Genomic DNA, 24,787 nt, shown 5'->3' with positions numbered 1-24,787 from the left:
GTTGTAGATACAGAAACTTGAATGAGGATAAGCTTAATTTGAACTTCTTTGGTTTCCTTGTATTACCTTTTATGAATCTAGAATGTTTAGGGGAGATTCCTTTAGGGGAGATTCCTAACTTTTTAGAAATTATACCCTCTCCTGATATTCCCTGGTTAAATATTGATGAGACCTTTTGAATATGCCATTTCTTTTAGTTCTGATAGACAGTGATTTTAAACTCTTGATGGCTATTTACTGTTAAATTCAAATACTTCACAATATGATGAAAGCTGATTTAGAGTAAATCACATTCAGTCCTCATAGATGTTTGAACTTGGTGATAATGAATTCAAATAAGATCTTCATTATTTGAAAACAAAGGAGAGAATATTGATATAGCTAATTGAGAGCAGAATGTAAATTCTCTCTATTGAGTTAAAACCATGTTCGGGTAACAAATTTTCCTATATTAAGTTCTGATGAAGATGGTACTCATTACGTATGGTGTAGACTATAATTTTCAGGGACTCTAAAAATGACTTAAAAGAATGACTTAGGAGCTAGAAAAAAGGAAAAGCGCATAGAAAAATTACATATGTAGATACATTGTTGTTAAGCAATGCGATAGTTTTTGAAACTTAGCTTCTAGTAAATATGAAAAGGTCTGTGAAATCCATAAAAATAAAACAGGCAATTTTATTTTTTAGGAGAGGATTCTTTCCTAATATGATAATTTTTCTATTTAAAATATATTCTAAGAAATAATTTTACTATATTTCAAATACTAGCAGAATAATCTCCATAAAACTAGAGATAGATATACTGTCTTCCTTCTAATAAACCCACTGCCATTGAGTTAATTCCGACTCATAGTGACCCCCTAGGGTTTCCAAGGCTGTAGATGTTTGTGGAAGCAGACTGCCACATCTTTCTCCCAAGGAGCTGCTGGTGGTTTTGAACTGCCAACTTGTCAGTTGGCAGTCCTTCCAATAAGGAGGCTTAAAATAATAAAAACTAATTTTTATTAAATAATTTTTATTAAAAGCCCTATAATACTTCGTGGTAAAATTAGATCAGTTGCATCAGAATTCATAAATTGTTGGTCATTTTTCCATTCTTTAAATATACCCCCCACCACCACTCCCAATAAAAGTGGCCTTGCACTTTTCAGGAATTTTTTTTCCCTGTCCTTAATATAAAGTGACCTTTCACGGAATCATTTAAATTACTGTGACCTGAGGATCCTTAAGAGATTAGAATGGCCTTGTTTAGACAGATATTAGATTTGACTAGGAATTCATGATTTCTCCTTTTTATTTGAGGCAAATGCTCTATTTTGTCTGCTGTGATGCTTCTCTTTTGGGCCAGAACAGCTTGGTAATGCTGTCCACCGCCAGCCCTCCGTAGCAGATTAATACCAAGTGATTAAATGACCTTTTTGAAATTACATATGACTGTTGTAAAAGTCAGTCACTTCTACCTTATTTCCAGCTCTTTCTGCACCACTCTTCCCCAAATACTAATGCCATTTATTTGTTATTTAAATAATGGTAGGGAAATAAGTTTCACATTTTTCTGAGAATTTCATGATAATCCTTGTCACAATTGGACATGAAAGCCTGGCAGAGCCAAGTTCATAGACACTAGCTTCACACAAAAGCATTGTTTCAATAACTTTTTTTTTAAGGAATTGGTCAAGAAAGCTTACTAAGTACGGTAGTTTTTTTTTTTTTTTCATATGAGACTCTCTCTGTTTCATTTTTCTTTTCATACACCCACCTCCTTGTCTCAGATAACTGATGAAAAAAGGTACCAACTTTGTGCATCTTCTACTCCTAACCCTAGAGGAGATTAGTTGAAACATCTCATCCAGACTTATATTATAGACCGGGGGTTGGCAGACATTTTCTGTAGAGGGCCATGCCCAAGGTTGTAGAACTAGTTAGCGGTAGGACCAGCATAAGAACCCTAGATTTTTAGGCCAGTCATTGTTCTCCACTAGGTATGTTATATAAATTTTACCATCTTTCCTCCAGTTGCCATTCTGGTAATTATGTTGGATTTTTGAGCCGTGATAAAATCTTTTTATTCACTCTAAACTTCAAATTTATGTACTTCTTTAAGGTCTTTTTTTTTTTTTTTTTGTACTTAAGATGAAGGTTTACAGAACAAACTGGTTTCTCATTAAACAGTTACACATATTGTTTTATGACACCGGTTAACAACCCTACAACATGTCAACACTCTCCCCTCTCAACCATGGGATCCCTATTACTGGCTTTCCTGTTCCCTGTGAGGTCATTTTTTGCTGCATGAACTTGAAGGGCAGTATGAATGGTTGTTTAAATAAGATGCTTAGTTCAGAGAGTTGGCATGTTTATATTGGAATGTGGGAGATGTGTTAAAATTTCAGACTATTCTAATGAAAGCTTCTTTTCTTTTTGTTTCATTTATTTGTTGTTGAGACTTTGGCTTTGTTTTGAGACTTTTTACGTGTGTGTTGTATGACTTAATTTAAAAACTGTTTTAACTGTTTGGCCTTGATAACATTGTTATAGATTAATCTGTTTTAGCTTTTTGTAATGTTCGTATTTTACAATGTACTTGAAATGACTGAGTTAAAAGTTCTTTTCTTTGTGCTTAAAATAAAATTATTTTATTTTTTAGGACGCATGGGGATAAATTTCCATCATCCAGGAACAGATAATATTATGGCACTTAACAGTAAGTCTTTATACGAAATGTGGTTTTCACTTTCTTTTTATTTTATTTGGTTTCTACTTTCTTCAGTGTTTATTACGTTTCAACCTTCCATGAGATCAGTGTAGACCATTACTTTATACGAGTGGTTCTCCAAGTGTCCCTGGACCAGCAACATCGGCATCACTTGGAGAATTTGTTAAAAAAAGCAAATTCTCAGACCTTACTCTAGACCTACTGAATTAATCATTTTATGGGTGGGCACCCAGAAATCTGTGTGTTAACAAGTCCTATAGGTAATATTGATGCAGGCTAAAGTTTGAGAATTGTGGCATTATAACTACCAGGAATTGGCAAACTATGGCTCCACAGGCCCAACCTGGCCTGTTGCCTGTTTTTGTAAGTAAAGTTTTATTGGAACACAAGCCATACCTATTCATTTTCATATTGCCTATGACTACTTTTTTTTCCCAATGGTAACTGCCTTTGTGCCACAGTAGCAAAGCCCATAAAGTCTAAACTATTTATTGTCTGGCCCTTTACAGAAGGTATTTGCCAACCATTGGGGCAAGGAAAGGACGGAGGGAGGTGAAGTGACAGAAGTGACAGAAGGAGGGAGTGAAGAATATCAATGACTAAATAAACTTATTTATACATAATACAGAATTTTCTCAATGTGGTAGGTAGCATTAGGTATTTCAAACAGGATGTCCAGAGTGTTCCATTAGTGCAGCTTGTGTAGTGCAGGTGTCAACAGTTTGGGAGCTTAGAAACCATTTTATCAGTATCATTGTTGGATCAAGTTCTGGAGCAAGACAGATTTGTTAAACAGAAATTCATTATATTAATACAGGAAGAAATATGTACTGGGCTGGCATCAACTCTCCTTCCTAGTGTCTTTGGATGAAATGACTTTGGGGAAGAGCAGTTTCTAAGTGGAAATTATTGGTTCTCAAAGGACCTTTACAGGCCTTTGAATCTCTCAGGATTTAAGTTTTGTCTTCTATCAAATGAATGATAACAGGTTATCCACTCTCATTCTCCCAGATATATAAGCTGACTCTCCATACATATGGGAGACATACTGGTTAAATCTAGGATTGTGTGCAGTTTTATCCTTTTTCTCTTTATTTGAGTAAGGATGTTGGAAATTCCATTGGTGTTCTTTAGGGAAAATTTTAGGTTACCTCAAAAATATATATTCTGCATTTCTTTAGGTCCGAGAATGCAGCCTGCCTACCTACCATTGAGCACTGCTGAGAATCACTGACTGGCAGTGCTTGATAATGCAGGTCCCAATCCACTGCACGTGTAATTTTTTCTAAATAGCTAGTAGACCTTTTTTTGGAGTGTCTTGGAGACAATAAAAATTTCATACTATACTCCTGTATTTATTTTATAATTTCTAAAAGAGAAGTCACTTTACCTTTAGATTATGCTACCTTTAATTTTTCAAAGGCACCCTGGTGGCACAAAGAGTTAAGTGTTCAGCTGCTAACTGAAAGGTTGATGGTTTGAACCCACCCAGTGGCTGTGTGGGAGAAAGACCTGATGATCAGCTTCCGTAAAGATCACAACCAGAAAACCCTTTGGAGCAGTTCTACTCTGTTACGTGGGGTTCATATGAATTGGAATTGACTTAACAACACTCAACAACAAATTTTTTTTTCTAGAAGTAGGTAGATTGGGGTGGGGGTTAATGAACATGCTTAACCTGCCGAGCTTCCCCAATAATTATATTGTGAAAAAACTTTAGTTAAATGATGGGATTTAGAGGGTTGACTCTAAAAGGAAAGAATAGTGTGGTAGTGTGTCTGCCTGAAGGGAATAAATGCGTATTTAAAAAATGACATCATCTGACATGGTTTAAGTTTTTTTCTGCAAGAGGGAGAGGATATAATTTGTGATTTTCTGCATAAAAAGGAAGCTAAAAGACATTTTTCTTTTTAAAAGATATTGATTCTCTGCTTTTCTTTGATTCTCTTTCTTTAATTCTCTGCTTTTAAATAACAGATTTCATTTATATTCTTTCTACTTTGTGCATGTTGCTTAAATTCCCCTTTTAGCCTCAGTTTCTTCATCTGTGAGAGAAGAGGCCTGAATTAGATAATCTTAAAGTTGCTTTCAGTATGAAGATTCTGTGAGTCTGTAATATTTTTAAAAGTACCAAAAGGGTAATTTTGTCAATATCTATATCAAATGTTCATAAGTTATACATATTTGCAACATTATGGCAAATGTCATAGTGCATCTGTTTTCAAATGATTCTGAGTGCTGCCTGAGATGGAAGAACCCTGTAGGTGCCTCAAAATAAATAAGCAGAACAAACAAAAAAGAAAAAAAAAAAAAACAATAACCAACTAGAGTTGATATTTGCTGACTTATAATCAGTTTTCCTTCAAAGTTGATTACAGTTTGAGATGATCAGAATGAACAAAATAGCCCCCTGGACAGGTACTTGCCAGGTCTGCAGGTTTTGGCAAATTGGTTATGATGAAGCTTTTTTCTCTCTTGTATAGTTGAGACTAGCCCATCTGGTGACTCATATAAATAACAAACACAAACACACCTATGTATTTTTGGTCTTCCTTTGTATATGTATTATCTCTCAGCCCAGCAGTTATTGTCCTAAGACTGGTCTGTCCTGCCTTTTTCTCAACCTTTGTCTAGGAATAATTGAGATGAAGTCACAGACCACTAGAACTTTATTAATTTAGATTTTGTGATGATTGGATGGACAGGACTGAAGTTGAACTCTATTTTCAGAAGTGACAAGCTAAGAAAATTAAAGAGAATTGAAGGAATGCTTAAATTTTTTGAAAAAGAAAACAAGTCAGTTGTAGTTCCTTCTTTCTTACCCTTTTTTGCTATGCAAAATCTATGCTTCCTAACTCTGTACATAAACCTGCCATTCACTGTGTCTTCCATCCTTCTTTTACTTCCCTGACTTCACCAAAATCCGAATCTCCCCTGAAGGTACCATCATGTTCTCAGCATTCTCCTCCTGACCTTATGAGAAAGATAGAGGTGTCATGATGGGCTTTTTCAATTCTCAATACTACTTCCCAGTTTTGAGCAGGCCACTTCCCTGTTTCTTGGTGTTCTTAGTGTATACCTTCCAGCCGTACTTTCCTCCAAGAATCAGTACTGCTGACCGAAAATGGAGCTAGGGAGAGGAGGATAGTATACCAACTATAGAAAACAAACAGGAGTTTCCAGTAAACTCATGGATATTTATAGCATGGAAAGACTGACAAGGTTTACGTAAAGCCAAAGGGTATACTGATTTTATTTTTTGTTCAAGACCATAAATCTAGTGAGAATTAGCGAGGCAACCTTTGGAGAGGAGCCTAAGAAACACATCTAGGTTTTTACTTTTCCCCAAAATGTTAGGTCCTCAAGTATCGCAAAATATAGAAAAGGAGGTGGAGGAAAGAAACTCTGATCCATCAATAAGACCTGCTGCTTGTCAATATTTCCAAAATAAAGTTATGAAACAGTATACTCCCTTCCATTAAAACTGATAATATGGCTTAATATTACATGATTTCTTAACTTTTTTAATAATTGCACCTATTACTCTTTCATCCTCTTACCCTCACACCAAAAACACTAGGATATTTATATCGCATATTTTTATTTTTCATGCTGGAGGAGGAAAGAGGTTGTTGAGGAAGCTTCTAGCTACATATATAGCAGTAGCTGGATCAGCCAGATTTTTCTGACACTAACAGTAGCTTGTGGGTTGCATTGTTTTTGTTTTTTAAACTAGATATGGAATTGAGTTTTGCAGCTGCGGGCTTGCATGGGATTTATGCCTGGCTTGGTGAATTTTCCTTTATTATATTGACTTTCACAGAAGTATATTGTTGCCTCTATGATTGGTCAAGTGAACCAAATTTATGGCCAAACTAATGTTTGAAACCAAAATGCTGGCCTTGTAATTTACTCTGAGATATCACTGCCAAATATCACTACTTTATTGTTTTTGACTGGTTAGTTCCTCTTTTTCCGAGCAGGAAATGGGCTTGGGAAAACAGATAAATATCAGAAAATTGCTTGATGGTACAAAGTTAGAAACAGAGGAAGTAGAGTGGCTTAAAGGATAGTATCAATCAGGTTCAGGGTTTTGTTCTCTTACAGTTGGAATCTACTCAAAGGTACCCAACAACAATAAAATGGTTCTAAGGATTATGTAAATTATCTCGTAAAGTTAAGCATAGTGCTTGATTCATAGATGATGTTCCTGTTATGCTATTGTGATTGTTCGCATCAGCTTTATTGCTGCCTTTTTAAAACTTCTTTATGTATTAGATTTCCAAACCGTGTTATCTTACATCGGTTATATTTAGATAGATGTTTTCCTGATGGGACTTAAGGCAGCACACCTACAACTCATCTCATAGGCTAGAGTGACTGTACTGGTGTACATTTCCATCCATTTTTATGTGCATCTTTCTCTCTGGGTGAGATGCTTCTTTCCTCTGTCCCTTGACTTTGGAACATGCACTTTCTCTGCGGCCCACAGCCCCTTCCCAGTTGCTGTATCTCTCACAGTGTCTGGCGCTTTTGAAAGTGCCACATACTGCTGTTTGGAATGCAAAATGGAATAACACTTTGGTAAAGAGTTTGGCAGTTTCTTAAAAAGGTAAACATACACGTACCATATGAGACCGAAGTTCTAGGAGTTTACCCAAGAGAAAAAATGGAAGTGTATGTCCACACCAGGACCTGTATGTGAATATTCAAAGCAGCATTATTCATAATAGTAAAAAACTGTGAATAATCTAAATGTCCATTAACTGGTGAATGGATTGACACATTGCAGTACATTCATACTATAGAATGCTATTTAGCAATAAAATGCAGCATGTACTTGAAGCTTAATAAAAGTTATAAAAAAAAAAAATGCAGCATGAATATCTTTCAAAATACTTAGCTGAGTGAAAATGCTAGATCCCCCCCACGAAAAGAGTACTTACTAAATGACTCCATTATAGAGTTTACATTAGTTTATATTGTCTTAAATTTATATACTAAACTATAAAATTTATGTGTGATAATCTGTACCTAAAAAAAAAAAAACCTTGTTGCCATCGAGTCGATTCCAACTCATAGAGACCCTATAGGACAGAGTGGAACTGTCCCATAGGGTTTCCAAGGAGTGGAGGGTGGATTCAAACTGCTGACCTTTTGGTTACAGCTGAGCTCTTAACCACTGAGCTTCCAGGGCTCCAAAACTAATCTGTAGTGACAGAAAATATAACAGCTTTGAGGAGGGAGTTTTTGATGTAATGGTTAATATTGTCCCACTTTTTTCAGAGGGCAAAAGTGAAGGCTTGGGTCATAGAGAGGAGTCGTCAAGGGATAAGAATGATATCTGATTGAGCAAGTTTCTGAACTTCCGTAAGCCTTAGTTTAAAAACCTACAAGAGGGCAGTTATGATACTTACTCTAACTGCCTCACTGTTGGTGTGAGATTCAGATGAGATAAGGTACGTGTACAAATAATGTGTTTTTACTGCTACCTTTGAGTTGTAAGGGTGTAAAAAGGCGTGGCCAAGGGGTCTGAGCGTATCTTCTAACTTGACAAAGGGGAAGGAGGCTCAAGGTCAACAGCACAGGGCTGATTCCTATGAGGCCAAGGTCAGACATGGCTCTTCTTACCAACCTGTTTACCAGTTCTCACACCAGCAGTCCAACAGCACTCTACTGGGTTTGATAATTCCTTGCAGTGGCCACACAGAACTCGAAGACAATATTCACAGTTATGGGGTTTCTTAGGGAAGAAGAGGTTACAATTCAGGTTCAAGAAGGACTCAGGATATAGTTCATCAGTTAACACAGCCTCTTCTCAGCTGTGCCTGTGGGCTGGCCCCTTGGCTCAGTTTCTGCCCTACTGTGGCAGATGTTACGAAACTCTAGCTTTGCCAGTAAGTGCCCAGAGGCATTCCACTCTACCAGTAAGCCTCGGCCTGAAGGTGCTCAGCTCTCTCTTACTGTGTGGGTGAGCAAGCATAGCTCCACCAACAAGTGCCTGAAGATACCCCATTCGCCAGCAAGCCTCTTGCCCAAAGGCACTGAGCCTTCTCACTCTGTGGGCCGGGAAGCTCATCATGCAGTCTCCTGCTGGTCTCCTGGTTCTGCTGCCTCTGCTATCACTATTTCTCTGCCACTGCTTCTTGCCATCTTGCTGTGTCTGGTGTTACAGCTTTCTTTCTCTGTCTTCTAGATATAGAAGGGTCTCAGTGCAGGGTCCCACGTCCAAATGATATGCGTTGTTCCCATCTCTTCTCCTTGGTGGTAGTCAGATCCCTCTCTGCTCTGGGATTGGCTTTTTTTTAAGCCTAGTGGGATGGCAAAACTGATCAGTCCCCTTATTAGGGTTTCATATACCTTATTTGCATGGTCCCACCCCAGCAAAGGTGCCATGCACTTTACTCACATTATCAGCAAGCTGTCCAATCCCTGTGATGGGCCACAGCACCTTATTTGCTTAGCCCCACCCAATCTTTTGGTGGGAGTTACAAGACTATGGCTAAAAAAAATGGCTAGACAGGCCATATAAAAGTGATCCATTGCACCTCAAAGCGGAATAATCTTACTCAGAGAAGATCTGCTAGAGAGTGATTTTTTTTTTTTTTAGACAGTAGCTTTGAAATGTAACAGAGGTTTAATTGTATTTACATTAAAAATTTTCACATCTTTTCTTTACTGAGATCTTTTGGGTTGTAATCAGAATTCTAGTCTAAATTACAAGAGGTGGGTAAGAAATCTGAAGTGTCACTTCCCCTCTTTCCCACTAACAGAAAAAAAAAACAGTGCCATAACAGGGGGAGAGGATTGTTTGCCCTTACCCTTCTTTACCAAAGTTTCTAAAATATTGATAAATTGAGGAGTCCTAGAATAAAACTTGGACAGTTTGAAGTTTTAAAATTTTAATATCTTAAAAAAAAATTTTAAAGATATTTACCTGTTCGAGAAACTCAGAGGTCATTGATTATTAAACAGCTTGTACATGGCTGATGCACCAAGACACTTCGGCCTTTAGATTATGTGATTTTCCACATTTTTCCTCTTACTGAAGGATTGAAGGATTCTATGGGAAAAATATTAAACGGCACAGGAAGCATCAAAAGACATGCAAGAAATACGCACAGTGTACCACAAAGAATTGATCGATGTTCAGCCGTTTCAGGGGGTAGCATATGATCAAGAATGGATGGTATTGAAAGAAGAATTCCAAGCTGCACTGAAGGCAGCACTGGTGGAAAACAAGGCTCCAGAAATTGACAGAATGCCAATTAATATGGCTCAACAAATGGGTGCAGTGCTGGAAGTTCTTATTTGTCTATGCCAAGAAATTTGGAGGACAGCTACCTGACCAACCAACTGGAGGAGATTCATATTTGTGCCCATTCTAAAGAAAGGTGATCCAACAGAATGCAGAAATTATTGAACAGTATTATTAATATTACACATAAGTAAAATTTTGCTGAAGAGAATTCAAAAACAGTTGCAGCAATACATCAGCAGGGAACTGCCAAAAATTCAACCTGGATTCAGAAGAGGAGTTGGAATGAGGGCTATCATTGCTGATGTCAGATGGATGTAGGCTGAAAGCAGAAAATACCAGAAAATGTTTACCTGCATTTTATTTTATTTTTTAATTTTATTGTGCTGTAAGTGAAAGTTTACAAATCAAGTCAGTCTCTCATATAAAAATTTATATACACCTTGCTATATACTCCTAGTTGTTCTCACCCTAATGAGACAGCCCACTCCTTCTTTCTACTCTCTATTTTCATGTCCATTTGGCCAGCTTCTGACCCTCTCTGCCCTCTCATCTCCCATCTAGACAGGAGCTGCCCACATAGTCTCATGTGTCTACTTGATCCAAGAAGCTCACTCCTCACCAGTATCATTTCCTATCCCATAGTCCAATCCAACCCCTGTCTGAAGAGTTGGCTTTGGGAATGGTTCCTGTCTTGGGCTAACAGAAGGTCTGGGGACCATGACCTCCAGGGTCCTTCTAGTCTCAGTCAGACCGTTAAGTCTGGTCTTTTTATGAGAATTTGAGGTCTGCATCCCAGTGCTCTCCTGCTCCCTCAGGGGTTCTCTGTTGTGTTCCCTGTCAGGGCGGTCATCGGTTGTAGCCAGGCACCATCTAGTTCTTCTGGTCTCAGGCTGATATAGTCTCTGGTTTATGTGGCCCTTTCTGTCTCTTTGGCTCATAATTACCTTGTGTCTCTGGTGTTCTTCATTCTCCTTTGCTCCAGATGCGTTGAGACCAGTCGTACCTGTATTTAATGACTGTGCAAAGGCATTTGACTATGTGGATCATAACGAATTATGGATGATATTGTGAAGAATGGGAATTCCAGAACACTTGATTGTGCTCATGCGGAACCTGTACGTAGACCAAGAGGCAGTCGTTCGAACAGAACAAGGGGATACTGTGTGGTTTAAAATCAGGAAAGGTATGCATCAAGGCTGTATCCTTTCACCGTACTTATTCAGTCTGTATGCTGAGCAAATAATCTGAGAATCTAGACCATATGAAAAACAATGTGACATCAGGATTGGAGGAACACTCATTAACAACCTGCAATATACAGATGACTCAACCTTGCTTACTAAAAGTGAAGAGAATTTGAAGCACTTACTAATAAAGATCAAAGACTATAGCTTATGGTATGGAAAATCCTCACAACTGCACCAATAAGCAACATCATGATAAACAGAGAAAAGTTTGAGGTTGTCCAGGATTTTATTTAACTTTGATCCACTATCAACATTCATGGAAGTAGCAGTCAAGAAATCAAACAATGTATTGCATTGGGCAAATGTGCTGCAAAAGAGCTCTTTAAAGTGTTAAAAAGCAAAGATGTCACTTTGAGGACTAAGGTGCACTTGACGCAAGCTATGGCATTTTCAGTTGCTTCATATGCATAGGGAAGCTGGGAAATAAATAAGGAAGATGAAAGAAGAATTGATGCCTTTGAATTGTGGTGTTGGCAAAGAATATTGAACATACCATGGACTGCCGGAAGAACAAACAAATCTGTCTTGGAAGAAATACAGCCAGAATGCTCCTCAGAAGCAAGGATGGCAAGACTTCATCTCATGCACTTTGGACATGTTATCAGGAGGGACTGGTCATCATATATGGAGAAGGACATCATGCTTGGTAGACAATAAAAAAAAGAGGAGGACCCTCAAAAATGTGGATTGATATAGTGGCTGCAACAATGGGCTCAAATATAGCAACAGTTGTGAGGATGGTACAGGACTGGGCAGTGTTTTTTTCTGTTGTACATATCATAAGGTTCCTGTGGGTAGGAACTAACTCAATGGCACCTAACAACAACAGTGCCTTGAAAATATTTTAGAAGAGTTTGCTTGCATTTCTGTTTGAACTGAGGGCTGCCAGTGCATTTATTGAATCAGAAGGGGAAATGTGAAGGATAGTGGTATAAACGTTTTTGTTGAATAGACGCTCCTGTGTAGTCGCAGAGCCTCCTCTCCGCCTCCCTTTTATTCTCTACTGGGAGTGAACTCCTTGGGGAGAGGCTCAGCTGAGAGGAAGTGGCAGAAACGGAACTGAACACATGATGCTTTTATGCCAAAATGGGCATTGGGCCAGGTTTGCTACAATTCCAAATGTCATTTTCCAGAATTTGAACAGTACATTGTATTTCTGCTCACTGTGAGTAGATATAAGTAAATAATTGGGTAAGCCTGCACTTGGTCTAGGAAGTAAAACTGCTTACTGGGCAAAGTAAATATCTGAATTAACTTAAAAATCTGGGAGGGATTGATTTAAAATATTAAAAAATCTGATAGCTACCGTTGAATTTCTTAGCAGAGTAATCACAGATAGCAAAGGAATTATTTTGAGATTTCTAGATTAAAGGCATTTTCCAGAGTGTTTTGAACTTTCTGAAGACAAGATCCAGAGTTGTCATTTCTATCTGAATAGATTTACAAAATTAGTACACAATTGTGGTATGAATCCGTTGTAAATGGTAGCTAATTAAAAAATGAAAAATAGTAATAGAGAATGATGTTTTGTGACTTTTCAGTACTCAATTTTCAAACTATACTGGATGGTTCCCTTACATGGACATGGTAAGGGATCTAAGAGCATCATTATGGGATGTTTTGTTCATTTGTTTTACATCTTCTCATTTTACACGTGGGGAAGTTAAGGTTCCAGAGATTATGTGAATTGCCCAGGTGACATGACAGTCAGGAGCAGAACCTCCTGCCTCCTGGTTTAAGGTGTAGTAACTTTTGCTTGAAATATTTAATTGTTAAGCGTTGTGTTTTATACTAGTGTGACACAAACACACAAATTTAGTATCTTTGGAAAAATATTTTCTCTAATATTACTTGTCACCTTGTTCATGCCCTGTTGCTTCTGTTGTTGTCAGGTGCTGTCAGGTCAGTTCCAACTCATAGTGACCCTATGTACAATGGAACAAAATGCTGCCCAGTCCTATGCCATCCTCACAGTCATTGCTATGTTTGAGCCCATTGTTTGTAGCCACTGTGTCATTCCATCTCATTGAGGGTCTTCCTCTTTCTCAGTGACCCTCTACGAAGTGTGCTGTCCTTCTCCAGGGTCTAGTCCCTCCTAATAACATGTCCAAAGTATGTGAAACGAAGTCTCGCCATCCTCGCTTCTGAGGAGCATTCTAGCTGTACTTCTTCCAAGACAGATTTGTTCTTTCTTCTGGCAGACCATGTTATGTTAATACTTATTAAATCCTCTTTTCCTAAAAACAGAATGGTAAACCTGGTCTACATGGCCTGATGTTGAGCATTATAAATAAGTAAAGTTGGAAATAATCTTGACTTACTTTATTGAATTTTGGAAGAAGTTTCTTTTGTGTGTGAATATGTATAAAGTGCCTGGAATTGGATGCTTCCAATCAAATAAAAAAGACACAGGAAACTGAAAAATTACCCACTTTTCTTTGTGTGTACTTCCCTATTTGTTTTCTTCATTTGTGTAGGCAGTAGAATCTGGTCTAGTTTATAGCACTCACCATACTTGTAATTAATTATATTGGTGTTTCTCTTTAACTGTATGCTTCAAGAGGACAGAAACTTGCTTTTATTCACAGTTGATTCCTGGCATCAAGCGCAATGCCTGGACCAATGAGGAGTTGTTGTTGCTGTTGTATGCAGTCAACAGGCCCATTGAGTAGGCCCTCATTAATGGGAGATAGGAAGGAAGTGGGGGAAGGGAAGGAGATCTTAGTGAGACTATGAAAAGCAGGACAGAGTAGAACTGCCCCATAAGGTTTCCAAGAAGCAGCTGGTGGATTCAAACTGCTGAGCTTTTGGTTAGCAGCTGAGCTCTTAACCACTGCACTGCCAGGGCCCCATAACAGCCTTAAACAAAAACAAACAAACAAAAAAAACCAAACCTGTTGCCATGGAGTCAATTCTGACTCATAGTGTCCCTATAGGACAGTAGAACTGCCCTATAGGGTTTTCAAGCAGCACCTGGTGGATTCGAGCTGTTGACCTTTTGGTTAGCAGTGGTAGCTCTTAACCACTATACCACCAGGGTTTCCATAACATCCTTAGACAATATCTAATCTACCTTAGTCCCTTCCTGGAAAATATCCTTTAGCTCTGCAAGCCAGCCTCTTCGCTGCCCCTTGCTCCCTCAAGAGTTGCCTGGAAGCCCCCATTCTGTTGTTGTTGTGTGCTGTTCAATCGATTTCCACTCACAGCGACCCTATAGGACAGAGTAGAACTGTCCCATAGGATATTCTGGGATGTGATCTTTTCAGGAGCAGACCACCAGGCTTTTTCTTCTGCAGAGTGGCTGGTGGGTTAGAACCATCGACCTTTCAGTTAGCAGATGAGCTCGTACACCTTGCTATATACTCCTAGTTGGTCTCCCCCTAATGAGACAGTACACTTTTCTCCACCCTGTATTCCCGTGTTCATTCAGCCAGCTTCTGTCCCCCTCTGCCTTCTTATCTCCCCTCCAGACAGGAGCTGCTCACAGTCTCATGTGTCTACTTGAGCCAAGAAGCTCACTCCTCACCAGTATCATTTTCTATCTTATAGTCCAGTCCAATCCCTGTCTGAAGAGTTGGCTTTGGGAATGGTTCCTGTCTTGGGCTAACAGAAGGTCTGGGGCTCCTAAGCACAGCAGCGGAAACCCTGGTGGCATAGTGGTTAAGTGCTATGGCTGCTAACCAAAGGGTTGGCAGTTCAAATCTGCCAGGCGCTCCTTGGAAACTCTATGGGGCAGTTCTACTCTGTCCTATAGGGTCGCTATGAGTCGGAATCGACTCAACGGCACTGGGTTTGGGCTTGGGTTTGGAAGCACGCCAGCATCCATTTTGTTCACCCTCTCTTCACTTTGTATATTTCCCTACATTATTTAGTGGTTGAGAAATGCAGGATTAGCAAGTATTAGCTGTCTGAGTCTAGAGATTAAGTATTTGTCTAAAGCTGGAAGTGACCTTGTGAGATTTTGGCACAGTGGTTTAGAGGAAATGATTTGGTGAAAACAGATGCAGATATTTGGGTACAAACCTCCGTAGTAGGCAACTTCAGACCTGATTTGAACAGATCATGGAGTGTAATTAAAATTCTCAGGATTTTATCCTTGTTCCCTCCTTTTCTCCCTCCTGGCCCTTCCTTCTTTCTTTCTCTTTTTTTTCTTGTCAGTTGCGTCATTTAGCAATGTGCTGCTGAAATAAAAGTAAGGTGGTGATTACTGTCAGTGGAATGCTCTCAAGTCACAGGTGTGAGGGTACATAGACATCTGTAACCCTTTCTCTAGGGCATGGAGGCCAACGCCTATTGTGAATGGAGTAAATGCTTGTAGGTTGTCTTAGTCACCTAGTGCTGCTATAACAGAAATACCACCAGTGATGGCTTTAACAAACAGAAATCTATTCCCTCAGAGTCTAGTAGGCTAGAAGTCCCATTTGAGGACATCAGCTCCAGGGGAAGGCTTTCTCTCTCTGCTCTGGAGGAAGATCCTTGTCATCAATCTTCCCCTAGACTAGGAGCTTCTCAGCACAGGGACCCTGGATCCAAAGGACAGACACACTGTGCTCCAGGCACTACTTTCTTGGTGGTATGAGGTCCCCATGTCTCTCTGCTTGCTTATCTCTTTTATATGTCAAATGAGATTGACTTAAAACACAGCCTAATCTTGTAGATTGAGTCCTGCCTCATTAACATAACTGCCTCTAATCCTGCCTCATAAACATCATAGAGGTAGGATTTACAACACATAGGAAAATCACATCAGATAACAAAACGGTAGACAATCACACAATACTGGGAATCATGGCCTAGCCAAGTTGACTCACATTTTTGGGGGTGTTCTAGGGTAAAAACATCACAAAGTTTAGTAAAGAAAAAGAAAGTTTTTATTCGGCGTATATTCAAAAAGGCAAAAGTGAGAAACAGACAAGAGTGCTGCTACAGCCACGTCTGCCCAAGTCCAAGGAATATTACAGAATAAACAAGAGTGGGAAAATGGACAATCATGCTGCCATAGCCATGTCTGTCTGAGTCTGCGGAACCTTACAAAACCATCAGTATATAGTAACATTACAAATGGGCAAAACCATTGAAAGCTTCACCTTTTCACAGATTGGCTAGAAACTGTTAAGTCACCATGATTCTACATTTTGAATCGTCTTTCTTAACAATCATTGGTACAGGTTTCAGTAAAGACAATCAGGAGGGCCTTCACTGGTCCAACGAATCTTCTATTCACAAAATGCTAATAGAAAAGATAAGTGTGGAAAGTCTTTTGTGCTGTTTTATTAGTTCATGTGAAAGTTTCTCTAAAAGATGTCTTTCAGGATTGTCCTAGCTATTGTCTTTATACCTCAGGGCCCAGTTGATGTGTCCTTGTGATTCCTGTGAGTTCAGCTCCAGCTGGGTCATGTTCTCTATGCTCAATGACAGGGAATAATGGCTCCAGTATTATCTCCTAAATCATTCCCTCCTTTTGATTGGATATTGAAGATAACACATTGATGATCAGTACCTGGGCTTAGTCGGGCTCTTAGATCACAAGGACTGGGAATAATGGCTTCAATATTATCTCCTAAATCAGGTGACACAATTCAGTCCATAACATGGGGTAATAAAGATTTGTCTTTCTGTCTTGCTTGTTTTGAACCTCTATGGTAGAATCTCTATATATGATACTACTTTGCTTAGAGAATAGTTTCTCTTCATAAACTTCAGCGAATTTGCATGCGTCCATGTAGTAGAAGAATTAGCTTAGATTTTAAAGCCAGAGCATAATGTGCTCTTGGGGAATCTTAATCTTCATAAGAGATTAGCCATTTAAAACCAAGTCCAACCAGCTGTTGTCTCATACGCATAACCAAACACTGTACCATTAACATGATAGTACCATTCACAATATACTAATCATTGACCCTGTAAACTTATTTTTGGAATAAGTCTTGCATTTCTCACTGTAAAATACATGTACCTTTTAATGCTTATTCTGATAGATTGGAAATAAGTCTTTAATATTTTTTCACTTTTAGATTATTCTGATTCATGATTTAAGGGCTATAAAAATGTTACCATTTTGGATTTTCTGTACTAATTTTATAACTTATTTTATCCCAGTGAATTAATCTAAAATATTTATAATTTTTTATTGAAGTTTAACATATACACAAAAAAGTACCAAATAATAAATATTATAGCTCAATGTATTATTACAAATTGAACACACCCATGTAACTAGTACCCAAATTTAGAGCAAAACAATTACCAGCACCCTAAATCCACCCCCCACCTCAGATCCCTTCCAGTTACTACCCCTAGCCAAGGGCAGTAGTCACTACCCTAACCTCTAAAAATTATATGTAATTTTTCATTGGATGTGAATTATTTAGTATATATGAAATGATCAATTTTATCTATAATGATAGTGATAATTGAAAAATCAAGAGTTAAAGTGCTTGGAGGAATTAGAGAAGACTTCAAAAGACTGTTAGGTCTTGTTATATCTGGTGTGAATTCATACTAACATAAGTATTATATAGATGGAATTATTCACATTCATCCCTTTTTTCTCTGTGGGATCATTTTGTGCTGGCTCATGTAAATATATGTATTCAATATTCTTTGTTGTTTGAAAGTCATATTTGTTCCCAGAGGAAAGCACTACTTTTGTGCTCTCAAATTTCTCTACTTGGTATTCATTTCATTACCCCTCCCTAAGGGAAGAGTTTGGCTTCAAATGAGAGTATTTGCAAACAGCCCTCGTATGAGCAACTTGATCAAATTTGAAAGCACCAACAGGGTTGGCCTATATTCTACAGGCCACCACACCATGTATTATTCCGTTCTTTGATTGTGCGCTCAGCTAATGAACCATATTTATTGAGTACCAGCTTGGTACAGGGCATTCTGCCAGGTGCGTTAGAGGGTATTTAAAGAAGTACAAGATGTGGGCCTTATTCTCTAAGAATTGAACAGTATAATGAGGTGGTTAAAGGTGTAGACTCTGGAGCCAGACTGCTTGAATTCATATTCCAAGTCTACAGCTCCCTACCTGTGTGATTTTGGGCAAGATACTTTACCTTTCTGGTTCCTATTTTCCTCATCTGTAAGAAGAGGCTAACAAGAATACCTACATCATAAATTTGTTGGTTATATTAGATGATATTTATACATGTAAGCATTTTGAATTGTTTCTGGCAAACAATAAGCACTCAAGTGCTAACTATTTGGAACCCTGGTGGCACAACGGTTAAGAGCTACAGCTGCTAACCAAAGGTCGGCAGTTCAAATCTACCAGTTGTTCCTTGGAAAACCTATGGGGCAGTTCTACTCTGTCCTATAGGGTCACTATGAGTTGGACTCGACTTGATGGTAGTGGTTTCGGATTCTTTTTATTATTATAGTATTAATCACCGTAGGGATCATAAATAAAATACTGAAATCAAGACCAAGGTAGGGACCATATAATTAAATTCTTCAACAAGTGATGAAAACAAATGGAGGCATATCGGATCATTACTTTAAAATGACTTTCTCTTCCATATGCCATCCTGTCTCTGTGGTCTCAGAGTCCTGAGGCTGTCATGAACCCATTTATTGTCTTTGTTCAGAGGTGGGTAAAGAGAAGACTCTATAAAAGTCATGAACTGTTTAAGAAATCTTTGATTAAAACTCCCAAGTAGGTCTTTGACAACTCATGCCCTCTCGCCAATTCAGGATGCACCCGCCTCCCCCAACTCCCAGGCCTGTCTGAATCTATTAACTTCACCTTCTGTATTGCCTGAATGTTTAGCAGTTGAAGACTTTAGTGAACAGCATTCTCATTTACCCTCCAGGGGTGTGAAGATCCCATGAGTCATTTGTACCTTAGCTTTGCAATCAGATTATTTTTCGTTGAGTATTTGGCCAGAAATCGGATATAATAAAAGAATAGGAATTTGTTGTTTGGGAGAGAAATGAATAATTTTGAAATTCAGGACATTTTTTCTCTCTAAATAGAGGTTTTGCAGTGGGGGTGTTAGGCAGCATGACATCATTGGGGGTGGAGGGAAGGAGCAAGATGTGGGAAAGAGATAAGCGATAGGATGTCAGAACCTATTTTGTCTCTTTTTAAGCGTTATCTGGAAACCCTGGTGGCATAGTGGTTAAAAGCTCTGGCTGCTAACCAAAAGTTTGGCAGTTTAAATCCACTAGGCGCTGCTTGGAAACCCTATGGGGCAGTTCTATTCTGTCCTTTAGGGTTGCCAGTCTACTCAATGGCAAGGTTTTTTCTGGTTTAAGTGTTATCTATTAGTATTAATTCACCCATATCTTAGTTATCTAGTGCTGCTGTACAGAAATACCACAAATGGGTGACTTTAACAAACCGAAATTTTCTCACAGTTCAGGAGGCTAGAAAACTCCCTCTGTCGGCTCTAGAGGAAGTGCCTTGTCCCTTTGAGCTTCTGTTCCTCGGCAGTCTTCATGTGGCTTGGAGTCTCTTTTCCCCCATCTCTGCTTCTCTCCCTTGCTTGTTTAATCTCTTTCATATCCCAAAAGAGATTGACTCAAGACACACCCTACATTAATCTTGTCTCATTAACATAACAAAGATGACCCATTCTCAAATGGCATTATAACCACAGACATAGAGGTTAGGATTTATAACATATTTTGGGTGTACACAGCTCAATCCATAACAACCGCTATTACCATGGATGAAGCAAACTTTTGGGGCTAAACTGGGAAATTAATCACAATTTATTATATTCTTTGTGGGGAGAGGGATCCCAGGTCCCAAATAGTAAAAAAGGTCCCTTAAAATTTTTTTTTTAAGAATGTATCTCTTTTGTAAATGATGTAAACAGCAAGTACGATATAAATTCAGAAAGTCCTTTTTTTTCATTGAGGTGATGGGAGAAGGAGTTAGGGAGAAACTAGGCTTGAACTGAAAATTCCTTTTTAGTATTTGAGTATGATAAATTAAAGAGGTCAAATGTGTGAAGGCAAGGGTGAGTATGATGTCTAAAGAAAAGTAGAAAGCAGTAGAAGATTAAATTGGCCAAATGTTATTTCAACTATCTGGCTGAAAAGCCTGAGTTTTTTCCCTAGGGGAGAAATAATTTTCTTTTAATACTTTATACTACAAATGTAACCCTAAATTAGCCTTTCTTTTCAATATGAGCTAATTTTATGATATTTCATGCTTTAAAAAATGGATTAAAGAGAAGTCTTATTTATTTTTATGGAACCCGAGTTTTCAGATTTGAGAAATTTTCCACTCTGAAAATCATTTTAGTTGACAGAATCTCCTAGCAATAGATACTACAGTCCAGCTGTATTAAACATTGTAACAGTGCTTCTGTGAGCCTTGAGTTTTAGAGAGGGAAAAAACCTTCAAAGCACTACATTCTTTAGCATGACCTGGATGGACCCAACATCTTACCCTTTCTATTTTTTCAAAGTTCACTTTCTAGATGAGAAAGATCCTGTTTTCCCCCATCTGTGATATTAAAAGGGATAAATGGGGGTAATAAGAGAAACTTTACTGAGAACTTTACAGAAACACATTCTATAAAACCACAGCTAGCTAAATGTAAATTTTTATATATATCTTTCCGGAGAACTATGTGAAGCATGAGTGTTAAAAAATTCAGAATGACCACCACATGCTACAGTTATTAGTTCTAAATAACTAATTTTTTTTAAGTGATGTTTGATTGTAATATAAAGAACAAATGAAGATTTATAATTCAGGAACTTTTTTTTAAGAAGAGCTCTATTTGTACCTGATATATATAGTGGGCCCCAATATAAATCCTTATAAGACTCGTGCAACTGAAGCCACTGTATCAGTGGCTACCACAGCCAGTTGAATTTCTCTGTAAGATTGTTATTTAACTTGTATTTATAAAGGTTTTTTGAATATATGTCTGCAGTCAAGTTGAACAACACCTCCAGATTAATGAATTCTGAGAATACTTAGAAAAGGTTTGTGTGAATTTTTTTTTATTTCTAAATTCTCCATTTTGATACATATACCCATGGTTTTCTTCTGTGTTTACATGCAGCCAGGAGCTATGGGCGAAGACGAGGTAAATTTTTTTTTTTTTAATGAGATCTTTTGCTTGCCAAATTGTAAGTATGAGTGTGTGAGTGTTTATACACACCTGTGTATAAAGCAATAATTATTGTATGGTTTGACAGTCTAGCTTAATTATTTTAGAAAATAATTCTCTTATCACTTTTTATTATAATTACTTTTTGCTGTTAGTTGGTAATCTTTCTTTTAATTCTAATAAAGACATGGCAAAAACTATTACTACTAGGAATTTTTGCTTATGTGGCTATCGTGAATGAACTTGAGGAAATAAAGGTCAAAGTGTATTTTTCTGCCTGGATTCACTGTGTTCTTTTCAAATTACCCAGAAGGTAGAGGAAAGTTTGCAGGGTGATTCTTGATCTTAATAAGTTAGCAGGTGAATATTTTTTTTGTGTTACACTCACAAGTAGATTTACCCTTCAGCTAAATGAGGTTTAAGTTTGAGGGGTGCTCGTTTGAATGGGCCCCTCTCAAGGTCTTTAACTAATTTTTGTGTTCTTTTTTCTTAAAAAGGGATCCCGAAATTGCATAGGCTTTAGTCTCCATAAAACCATGATTTTCTCCTGTCACACTCAAACAAGATAACTCTGTTTTGTGTGATGCACATAACCTTTCTAAAGTATTTTCATATGTGTAATTTGATAAAATTGTGAAGTAGATAAGGTAAATCTAATATAGTGTAGAGAGTTTGGGATTTAGGGTCAAACAACTAGGCTGTAATCACTGCTTTATGATTTAGGTCTGATATCCTCATCTGTAAATTATGAGGTAATAAAACCAATCTTGTCCAACTTCAGAGATGAGTCTTGGAGAGAAGATAATGATATTAAGTTCATAGTATTTTATTATGCATTCCACAGTAAATATTTGTTGAGTAAATGTATATTTGAGTTACCATTGAAACCTTCTTTCATGATGGAATCATATAGTCAGTTTTGCATTTCATCATCGTGGTGAGGAAAAACACGTAGTTGATTATTCTTTAACGTGGAAGTAAATACTACTTAAAATATTTTACCTTTCTTATTTTTTAAATAAATTTTGAAATACAGAAAATACTATTACTAGAAATCATTTTGTACCATACTTTTTTTTTTTTTTTTTTCATGTTGCTAGAAAAACAATCATTGTCAGGAAGAGATAGGAAATGGACTTTTTAAAGTGGAAACTAGATACAATCTGGAGGGGGTACCCATCAAGGACTGGCCTCTTCACTTCTTAACACTCATCAGTCACCAAATCTTGTCAATATTCTTCCTCAACTTTCTCAGGACTCTTCCCTCCCTTCCCATTTTTACTGCTTCACCTTTCTGAAATGCTACTTTGTCCATGTTACCCTCAGGGTTCCCATTCAGGGTCCCCAGCTCCTGTTTCACCAGCCTTAGCTGCCTCTTATCATACCTACTCTCAGTTTTTCCCAACTCACCTTGCCCTAGCCAATCCATGTGCTTTTCCACTGTCTGGCCGTTGCAAATATTGTCACCCTTCCCCTCATCTATTTATCTAAGGCCTATCTTTATTTCACTAGTTCAAGCCTTATACCTTCCAGGAAGCTTTGCTTGTCCAGTGGTCTTTCAGGCAATGTTTTCCTCTACTTCTGCTACTTGCATTCTTCCTGACTTTTCTGTAAGTCCTAATTCTTCAGCTGGAGATAAGTTATTTGAGGATAGTTGTCTCTTGTGCTTGACACTGTTCCCTAAATATGGTTGGTACTTAATAAATGTTTATGGATGAGGATAGTTTTGAAATAATGCCCTGTATTTATGCAGACCAAAATTTGGCATCATATTAATTTTTTTCCCTTTTATAAATAATAGCATATTAAATACTAGATATCAAGAATATAAAGTCGCTTGTAGTTTCTACGCTCCTGAAAAAAGTAATTGTTATTAGGTGAGGCCGAGTCAGTTCTGACTCACAGCGACCCTATTTACAACTGAACAAAACAGGTTGAATAAGTATGACTGAAGGATACAACCCTGACACACACCTTTCCTGATTTTAAACCATGCAGTATCCCCTTACTCTGTTCAAACGACTGCCTCTCGGTCTATGTACAGGTTCCACATGAGCACATTAAGTGTCCTGGAATCCCCATTCTTCGCAATGTTATCCATAATTTGTTATGATCCACACAGTCAAACGTCTTTGCATAATCAATAAAACACAGGTAAACTTTTTGCTGGTATTCTCTGCTTTCAGCCATGATCTACCATGGGTGCCCTGCTGGCATTTGAAATGCCGGTGACATAGTTTCCAGCATCACAGCAACACGCAAGCTACCGCAGTAATGCAAACTGACAGACGAGTAGTGGAAAAAATACTCTACCTTTTTCCATGTTACCTTCTCTGTATCTGTTTGTAAGGTTTGATTTTATTGTTTCCAAAAAGCCATGATCATCTGCATCAAGTGCTAAGCGAAATGCAGCCTAGAATGACTTGGTCCTTGCACTTTGTAAGTCTGCAGCTTGATAGTTGCAGATAAAGTGGAGAATGTGTGTGTATACGAGAGAAAAAAAGAAAGCCAAACTCGTTGCCATCAAGTTGATTCCAATTTATAGCGACCTATAGTACAGGACAGAGTAGAGTAGAACTGCGCCATAGGGTTTCCAAGGAGCAGCTGGTGAATTCAAACTGCAGGCCTTTTGGTTAGCAGCCAAGCTCTTAATCACTGCACTACCAGTGCTCCGAATATGAGAGAGAGAGAGCTAAAAGACTGGAAGTTGGATTTCTGTAATGACGGAACCAAACCCACTGCCATCGAGTTGATTCTGCCTCATAGCGACCCTATAGGACAGAGTAAAACTGCCACATAGGATTTTCAAGGAATGACTGGTGGATTCAAACTGCTGACCTTTTAGTTAGCAGTTGAGCTCTTAACCCCTGTGCCACCAGGGCTTCAATGAAAAAATAGAAAATTTTTGTTCCATGTTTTTATTTAGTCTTTTATTTCTGAAGCTGGAAAAGAAGAAAAGTCATCTTCCTTAAATATAGGGAAATAGAGCAGGAGGATGTTATATCCACCACTCTCGTTCCCTGAGATATATCACCTGGGCCAACCCTGCACAGTATACATTTGATGAACTGGCAGATTTCCTCATGCTCATTTATTCATATGATCAGGGGTTAAATGAATGCTTGATCCCTTTCCTCTAATTAACGTTTAGACTTGTCCAAAAAAACATAAAAAGTGAACTTGCCGATGTATGTTACCTTACCCTTCTTATGATTAAGAAAGGAGCTCTGGTGGTACAGTGGTTAAGTCCTCAGCTGCTAATCGAGAGGTTGGTGGTTCGAACCCACCAGCCGCTCCTCAGGAGATATTATGTGACAGCCTGCTTCTGTAAAGATTTACAGTCTTGGAAACCCTGCAGGGCAGGTCTGCTCTGTCCTTTAGGGTTGCTGTGGGTTGGAATCAGCTCAGTGGCAATGGGGGTGTAATGAAGAACAGGGCTTGAGCCATAATTCATATTGCGTGCATCACTTTTTTAAGTTGGT

The 24,787-nt window shown here is 38.2% G+C and overlaps 1 protein-coding gene across 8 annotated transcripts in view; it reads left to right on the top strand.

Annotated features, from left to right (window-relative positions):
- The window catches only part of CPEB3 (cytoplasmic polyadenylation element binding protein 3), a 219,743-nt gene that overhangs the window by 97,900 nt on the left and 97,056 nt on the right, over window positions 1-24,787 (top strand). For all 8 annotated transcript variants that reach the window (XM_049855729.1, XM_049855728.1, XM_049855725.1 and 5 more), the window contains one exon: window positions 2,650-2,706. In XM_049855729.1, the coding sequence (XP_049711686.1) occupies window positions 2,650-2,706 (57 nt within the window). The remainder of the gene's footprint in view (window positions 1-2,649; window positions 2,707-24,787) is intronic.

The sequence above is a fragment of the Elephas maximus genome, chromosome 16 (assembly GCF_024166365.1).
Source record: "Elephas maximus indicus isolate mEleMax1 chromosome 16, mEleMax1 primary haplotype, whole genome shotgun sequence".
In the NCBI taxonomy this organism is placed as follows: Eukaryota; Metazoa; Chordata; class Mammalia; order Proboscidea; family Elephantidae; genus Elephas; species Elephas maximus.
This window is presented reverse-complemented; position numbering and strand designations above follow the sequence as displayed.